The sequence below is a fragment of the Triticum urartu genome, chromosome 1A (genome assembly GCF_056163025.1).
Source record: "Triticum urartu cultivar PI428250 chromosome 1A, HENAU_Tu73, whole genome shotgun sequence".
In the NCBI taxonomy this organism is placed as follows: domain Eukaryota; kingdom Viridiplantae; phylum Streptophyta; class Magnoliopsida; order Poales; family Poaceae; genus Triticum; species Triticum urartu.
Window position 1 is genome coordinate 370,832,564 of NC_141873.1, and position 8,313 is coordinate 370,840,876.

General features: G+C 44.5%; 1 protein-coding gene across 1 annotated transcript; it reads left to right on the plus strand.

Moving 5' to 3' along the window:
- The first annotated feature begins 248 nt into the window (after positions 1 to 248).
- On the plus strand, positions 249 to 3,012 carry LOC125512560 (protein STRICTOSIDINE SYNTHASE-LIKE 5). The gene is made up of 4 exons (XM_048677658.2): positions 249 to 759; positions 1,807 to 2,114; positions 2,197 to 2,332; positions 2,450 to 3,012. The coding sequence occupies exons 1-4, from the start codon at positions 373 to 375 to the stop codon at positions 2,723 to 2,725; spliced, it is 1,107 nt and encodes a 368-aa protein (XP_048533615.2). The 5' UTR covers positions 249 to 372; the 3' UTR covers positions 2,726 to 3,012.
- Positions 3,013 to 8,313: the final 5,301 nt, after the last annotated feature.

Consider the following 8,313-nt stretch of genomic DNA (forward strand, 5'->3'; position numbering starts at 1 on the left):
AGCGAGCCCGAGTCTTGTTTGTCCGCTTCCCACGGAAACAATCACTTCCTGGAAAGCAAATGCTCTATCTATATTTCATCCGTTCCAAAATTTTTGTCTTAAATTATTTAAATACGGATGTATCTAAAGTTTTAAAATTCTTGTTTTAGATTTTTCTAGATACGAATGTATCTATGACTTAATACATTCTTATCTAGAAAATTTAAAATAAGAATTTTAGAACGGTGGGAGTACATAAATACAGAAGCTTCCGCGCTGAAGGTACACACTCTCTATTCACGGAGGGGCCATCTCAGACACGTGCAAGGTCTGACTGCCTCGGCACGTCGTTCGTGCAGTGCGAGGTGTCCCTCCCAGGCTCCCACCTCTGCCATGGCGACCGGGCTAGGAGTCGCCGCGAAGGCCGTGCTGCTGGCGCTGGCGCCGGTGGTGATTTCCGTGGCGCTGTACAGCCCGGAGGACTTCTCTCCGGCGGCGCTGCCGCCCGAGCACAGCTTCGGCGCCGACGTGTCCGCGCCGCGGCACGACGCCCGCGTGCTGGCCACGAGCGAGCGGATCGGGGAGGGGCTGCTCCCGGGCCCCGAGGACCTGGCGTACGACGCCGCCGGCGGGTGGCTGTACACGGGGTGCGCCGACGGGTGGGTCCGCCGGGTGAGCGTGCCTGGCGGGGACGTGGAGGACTGGGCCTACACCGGCGGCCGGCCGCTCGGCGTCGTGCTCTCGGGCGACGGCGGCGTCGTCGTGGCCGACGCGGATAAGGTGAGTCAACTGCTCGAACCTCGCCTTGCTTGTCGACTTTGTTTCTTTAATAGTTCTTCCTCGATCTCGAGACAAAAGTCGCCATTCTGCGGCAAATTGACAAATTTGACCTATGAACAAAATCAAATCACAGAATGAACTGTCCGTGAAACTATTTCACATGGCTGATCTTTTTGTGTGACGCCTGACACGAAGGCGTCACACTACACTGTGCAACGCCTCATAGATAGGCGCTACACGCCTGGCCAGCATCGCACTCATATAATCCGAAAATTACTAAGTCAGTGTGCAGCGTCTGAGAGCTAGGCGTCACACTATACAGTGTAGCGCCTATCTTCTAGGCGTTGCACTAGTGGTTGCTTCATTTTGTAGTGCAACCACTGGTGCAGCGCCTGAGAGCTAGGCGCCACACTATACAGTGCAGCGCCTAGCTCTTAGGCTCTGCACAATGACTTAGCAATTTTTAGGCAGTTTGGGATGCAACGTTGGCCGTCACACAAAAAGGTCACCCGCGTGAAATAATTTCACAAGCAGTTCATTTTGTGATTTGATTTCGTCCACAGGTCAAATTTATCAAATTTGTCCCATTTTGCGGGCTTCCTCTCGTCGGATTGAGGTGCTTATAGCATGAACTATGTCTGTTGAGTTGTTAACAATCTTCAGAAATCAGAACCGTTTCCCACTTAAGTTTCACCAATCGTGAAGACAAAGGTAGATCAGTTGACTTTGGTAGCTAGCTAAAAAATCCTTGGCAATAACTCGCTATGTTGAGATGATATTTCGCAAAATCTTGGCATAGAGAACATCGTTATCATCTACAGAGTACAGAATGGCCCACCAAATTGCACGAGGCAGTCAAGTCTTTCTGATTCTCTATTAGTACAAGTTGCATCGTGGTACAGCTCAACCCTAACATGACAAACGAGAAGCATCACATCAGTTGACTTCCATAATGAGGAAATTACTAGTTGGTTAACCAGTAACAGCGCTAATCAGCAGTCACAGTATCGGAAAATTACTGAAGGTCGTTGGATGGCCAATTGGCAGGGTTTGCTGAAGGTGAGGCCGGACAAGACGGTGGAGCTGCTGACGGACGCGGCGGAGGGCCTCAAGTTCGCCCTGACGGACGGCGTGGACATCGCCGCCGACGGCACCATCTACTTCACCGACGCCTCGTACAAGTACAGCCTCGCGCACCACTTTCTGGACGTGCTCGAGGCACGGCCCCACGGCCGGCTCATGAGCTTCGACCCCTCCACGCGCCGGACCTCCGTGCTCGCCCGCGACCTCTACTTCGCCAACGGCGTCGCCGTCGCGCCGGACCAGGACTCACTCATCTTCTGTGAGACAGTCATGTAAGCACTAAGCACTCGTCTGGTGTGCGTACATATATAGCTTGTATGCTGCGATCTGACCGGCTGACGCCATTGACTGCAGGAGGAGGTGCTCGCGGTACCACATCAGGGGGAACAAGGCAGGCACGGTGGAGAGCTTCATCGACAGCCTGCCGGGGCTCCCGGACAACATCCGATACGACGGCGAGCAGGGCCGGTACTGGATCGCGCTCTCGGCGGTACGCACAACATCAGAAATTTTTGCCGTATCACCGCGTATTTCTTGAAACATGCATTGTAAAATTAATCAAATCGCGTTGCCGGCGATGGGCACCTGCGTGCGTGCGTGCGTGCAGGGGAGGACGCTGCAGTTGGACGTGTTGATGTGGTCGCCATTGGTGCGGAAGCTCGTGTACATGGTGGAGAAGTACGTGATGGCGGTGCCGCAGGGCCTGAGGGACTCGGGGACGATGAGCGTTGCTCTAAACGGGGAGCCAGTAACCATGTACACTGACCCGGGGCTCGCGCTCGCCACCGGCTGGCTCAAGGTCGGGGGCTACCTCTACTACGGGTCGCTGGCAAGCTCCTACATCAGCAGGGTCGACCTCACCAAATCATCCATCCAAGCCTAGCTAGGACGGTCCGCTCACTCATCCTCTCTGGATTGAGTAATTGTTCGTTCTCATGGACATCATGGTGAACTCGTGGTGCTTTTTTTTTTTTGGAAGGGGAGTTGTGCTTTTTTTCAGTACTATTCCCTCCGTCCCATAATATAAAAGCATTTAATGTCTAAAACATCCTTATATTATGAGACGGAGGGAGTAGCTAATACCCCACATCCGTTGCAGAAATATTTTGCAACGTATTTTAATAATATATGACTAGCACATATGCCCGTGCGTTGCAACGGGAGAGATAATTGATATGTCCGTCAAAATATTCATCACCACAGCCCAACAACATTCGAATGGTGCCACCCGCCCACGACAGAGAGCTGCACACTAAGGTCTAGCAGAAATTCATATAAGTTGTACATTTGGTATGGGTTTTCTATGACGATTCTAATCCTAAAGAGCCTAATTTTCAAATGTTTTATACCAAGGCATTATTTGTAGGTTGAAGCCATGTTTGAAATCTGCATCAAATCGTGAAAAAATAACAATAAAATGGTTATTGTAAATGCGTTTTAGGCCATCTCTGCAAACACTTGAAGATTAATTAAAAGAAATGTTTGCGTATGAGGGAAACAAACCTAGTTTGTTGCATTCAAATCGACGCTTAGTAATGCCTCTCACCTTTCTAGTTGCATTATTTTTGTTGCACATCATGGTCGCACGCTCCGCAGCAACACTGATATGTCTGCCCCTTTCACATCTCTCGATATCAATTCCTTTTTGTCATTTTATGTATGCCACGCCCTTGGTATTAGTACCAATTCCTTTATGTTATCCTCTCCTTCATATTTTTTTAATCTCCCGTTTTTTTATGTCCATTGATCACACCCTTTATTCTCTCGTATTTTTATTACATATGCCATTCGAAACCGGTATTTCATATTTAATTTAGCGTCACAACATCCCATGAAATATAAGCCACATGTAAGCCCACCTTTGTTTCCTTATTCTCGAGGTGTTTTTCTTTTTGGAGGACCGGTTTGCTTATTTTCCTGACAACTTATGCATGTACATAATGCAGAAAATGGAGGTGGGATTATTTTATTGGGTAGTGAACCCGAAAGCATAGCCCAGCTCCATTGGTTGCCACCTTCTAAACGGTGGTGGATGACTCTGGATCAAGACCACATGAATAAATTATTTTTTTCTGCGGCAGAATTCTTTGTCGCACAATAACCTTGGGTCGGCCCCTACAGGAAAATACACAATCGCATTGGGGTGGAGGACCAGGCTCATTTCCCATGTGCAAGCTGGGACTGATGAGCCACAAAAATCGAAGTCGAATGACGGATAATTTTTTATTTTTTGTTTTTATTTTATATACAAATGGATGAACCAAACCACATGTCAAAAATCTGGTAATAAGCGAGGTACAAAAAAAAGAGTAAGAAACGTTCCGACATTTAATTGTATGTAAGAAAAGTACTAATTAAGGGTATAACATAAAATAATTTTAAAAATAATTAACATGCAAGTTATTGAGAATGTACAAAATTTTGCATATATAACATGCAAAATTTGGAGTTGGGGCTTGAAAGATATGAATATTTTAAAAAACTTGAATCTGCAAAGAAAGTAGAAGAGAATAGTTCGGCAAAAATTATACTGTGCAGGCCTGCTAAGCGACACCTGGTGAGATAGCTCTATGTGTTACGCCAATCGAAATTCGTGGAAAAAAAAGGCTGAATAAAATTGGGGGCGTCTGGGATCAAACCCAGGTCTCCACACTGGGAGACAGACGCTTTAGCCAGCACGGTGGCATGTGTACTTGTGTTTTGTGTGGGCATCTCCCTACCTGAACCAATCGCTACCGGCGGCTGTTTTAAAAAACGAAACGTTTTCCTACTTAAGGGTGGCATTGGTGGCTAAATTTGACCAACTTCGAGGGCAATGTTATGACGGAAGCATTATTTGCTTTATTATTAGGGGAAGATTGTATGGAACATGAATATTTAGGATACGATAACTGAAACTGAGAGTACATATGATTTATTGTGTTTAATTATTGCACAGTTGTATATTACTTATTGAATATTTCCCCGCAGAACAATATTATTGATTAAATATAAATAGTACTCTATAAGAGAGAAGTCCACATTTCGACCTTAAATTGTCACAGATGTCTAAGAATCAACACTAATCTTTTAAACCGTCTAAGTTACACAACCCTGAACTGACAAAGCCGGTCAAGTTTCAAACATGTTCTCTTTTCAGAACGGTTTTTGGTGAGTTGAAGTGGTTTTGATTTATTGCTCAGTCAGCCGCCTAGTGAGCTTCCATGTCACCCAACATTTTTGTTGAATATGTAACTTTCTTGTATTTTTAATATGTTTGGCAAAGAAGTTAGAAACTTTCCCAGATTGATCACTATGGTAGTGTTGATTTTACTTAATTTTTCAATCTTTCCTAGACACTTCCATTTTTTGGTCAAATTTTGAAAAACAAATGTGAGTTGAATATGTATTTTGCTTGTACTTTTTAATCGGTCTGGTAAAAGGGTTTGAAACTTTCTAAGAATGATCACCATGGTGGTGTTCGCTTTACAAAATGTTTTCAAAGTTTTTGGAAACTTTTTTTTGGAAAACTTTGAACAAAAGGGGCCAAATATGTATTTTGCTTGTGTTTTTTTAAATACATTTGGCAACATGGTTTGAAACTTGCCCATAATGATCACCATGGTAGTTTTGATTTTGCATAATGTTGCAAAGTTATTTTGGACACTTTCAATTTCTCTGTCAACTTTTGACCAAAACAGGGTTGTCTATGATTTTTCTTGTATGGTTTAATCCGTTTGGCAAAAAAATTTGAAACTTTCCCAGAATGACCATCATGGTAGTGTTAATTTTACATACGTTTCTGGATTAAAAAAATCTTTAATTTTTGTGACATGGCATCTAACTGGGCAGTCAACTGGTCAAAACCACCCATGTCATCAAAAACTGGTTTGAGGAGAGGGTGGGATTGAAACTTTACCGGTTTTGATAGTTCAAATTTGTAACTTAGACAGATTCAAAGTTCATGTTGATTCATAGATGCTTGTGACTGTTCAGGTTTGGTTCTCATAGCATAATAGAATGAAAAATCTCATGCATGTTTGCAGGTTTGAGGTAGGTTTTTTCTATGCATGATTGCATGCTATGGTTGATTTTTTCTCATTCCGGTTCCGCGGTAAGATGGCATGCCTGCATTTTGTGATAAATAAATTAGTGGGGCTAGCTATATATATATATATATATATATATATATATATATATATATATATATATATATATATATATATATATATATATATATATATATATATATATATATATATATATATATAAGACAATGGCGCTTACAAGTTGCGAAGAGACATGCACTTGGGATCAATTTTCGCTTTGTTTTCAAGACAAGGAAAATTTACTTCCAATCTTTGTATTTCGAGATAACGAAGTGCCAACTAAAACTCCACATGGGCTTCTTTTTTTTTGCTAATGTCAATATGTCTAGTACTATTGATTTTCAAATTCAGTTACTTCATTCATAGTTAGACGAGCCTTTATTGAATAACAAAAGACAATGGTTCATCGACCCAGTTACACGAGACTATGTGCCTCAAAAATCTCGCCAAAGTCATAGCTAAATCGACAAATCTAGCTACAGAAATAGCCGCAAAAACCTATAGAGTACCAAACATCATTGAATTGCCTTAATAATAGTAGAGCATCACGTACAACAGAGATTTTGGTAGCGCTAAGCATATCAGCTGAGGCACCACCCCTATCCAGGCATACATCCTCTCCATCATCACTAGATCAAATCGACAACCTTGCTTACAAAGGCTAAAAGAAGCGGTCGTCAAAGAAGACAACGTTGCTGGTGTCAGTGGTCATGAATGCATGCCGGCGAATAATGACAAGACCAACCCATTGTCCATGATGATCGGTGCGGGACGAAACTCCCAAGCTCCTTGGTAACAATCAAGCAAACACAACAGAAAATGGGATTAGAGCCAGAGGACTTGTATTATAGATAATATCTCTATCAGAACAATGTCATCGTAACACCAAAATGTAACCAAAGCAAACTTCTAACAAACATGCTGAGAGACGAGAAACTCATCCCAAGGGTACCGGTGCGAAGCTGGAGGTTGATGGGAGCTGGGATTGCATCGGCAACTAGGGTTTCATCCCAACCCCGTCATGTGACTTACTACTAATCATATTTTTAAATGCAGATAGATTCATTTTTACGAAAAATTATCAAAGAAATAATATTCATGCAAAAGATCCAAAATGCTAAAAAAATGTACGTAGGCATGTTCACTGTTTGTGTTATTTTTTTTCATGTTGTTGACATTGCATGTTTTTCTATGTGCAACTGCACTTTCACATTTTTGTTATTTATTTTCTTTATTTTGTATTTTTTGCAATTGTGACTTTTTGTGTAAAATTTCACTTTCACTTTTCTTTTTTTATATTGGTTGCAATTGTGCACTCTTTTAGTGTAATTCCGTCTTTATTTTTTCTTTTGTTATATTTTTGTACTCTTTGCAATTGTTTTCTAAATTCACACTCTTTAAGAACTGCGAAGAGGTGCAAAGAGACTTAATCGGTAATTGATAGTTTTTGCTTTGGATGATATGTGATCATGTGACATGCACGGTGGTGTGAGTTGCGCCAACCTAACCGTTCGACTCGGAGAAGACAGTCTCCTAATAAAGATTTGTATAATTACAAAATAGAAAGCTTCGCAAAAAAAGTGGCAGATCTTTTTTTAGGGGAAATAAAATGGCAGATATTTTTTTATACGAAAGAAAGTGACAGATTTATCTTTTGTGAGGGAAAGAAAGTGGCAGATGGAGTCCTAAGGGCCGCGCTAGAACAAAAGGGCCTCAAACCCATAACCGCACCGCCTACGCTTTCAGCCCAGCTTGGCCGACTGCAAACAGTATTCCAAAACTCCAAATCGAGGCCTCTAAAAAAAAAGTAGTAGGCGCTACGTCCTCTTGAGTTGGAGACTTGGAGTCCGCCTCGGCCCCGTCCCCTGCCGTGTATATCAAGGCGAGCACGCAGCGCCGTCGCCCCAACGAGTTTCCCCGGTGCGTGCTCCAAGGTTTCCGTCCGTCCTACAGCGCCCTGCCCTAGCCCGAATAAGCATGCAGATGCAGTCGGCCGACGACGGCCCGACGGCCCCGCCCGTCGCGGCGCTGATCAAGCGGCACCGCCCGTGGGAAGAACTGCAGAACGTGGCCCTCGCCATCATCGACCACACCTACGCAGCGGCGCTCCAGATCGTCGGGGGGACGCAGCAGCACGAGGCGGCCCACGTCGATGGCGGCGTCGTGAAGCTTTGCCGGCCCATCGACCCCGCGGACCCGGACTCGCCGGTCCTGACCGTCGACGCCGGCGCCGGCCACTGCTGCGTCGCCTTCAACAACACGCGCGGCGACGCGGAGGCGTTCCTCAGGTACACCTGCCCGAGGGGGAAGAGCAGGCCCACCCACTGCCTCGATCGGGTCAGCATCAGCATCTCGCCGGGCACGCTCCACCTGGCCCGCGTCC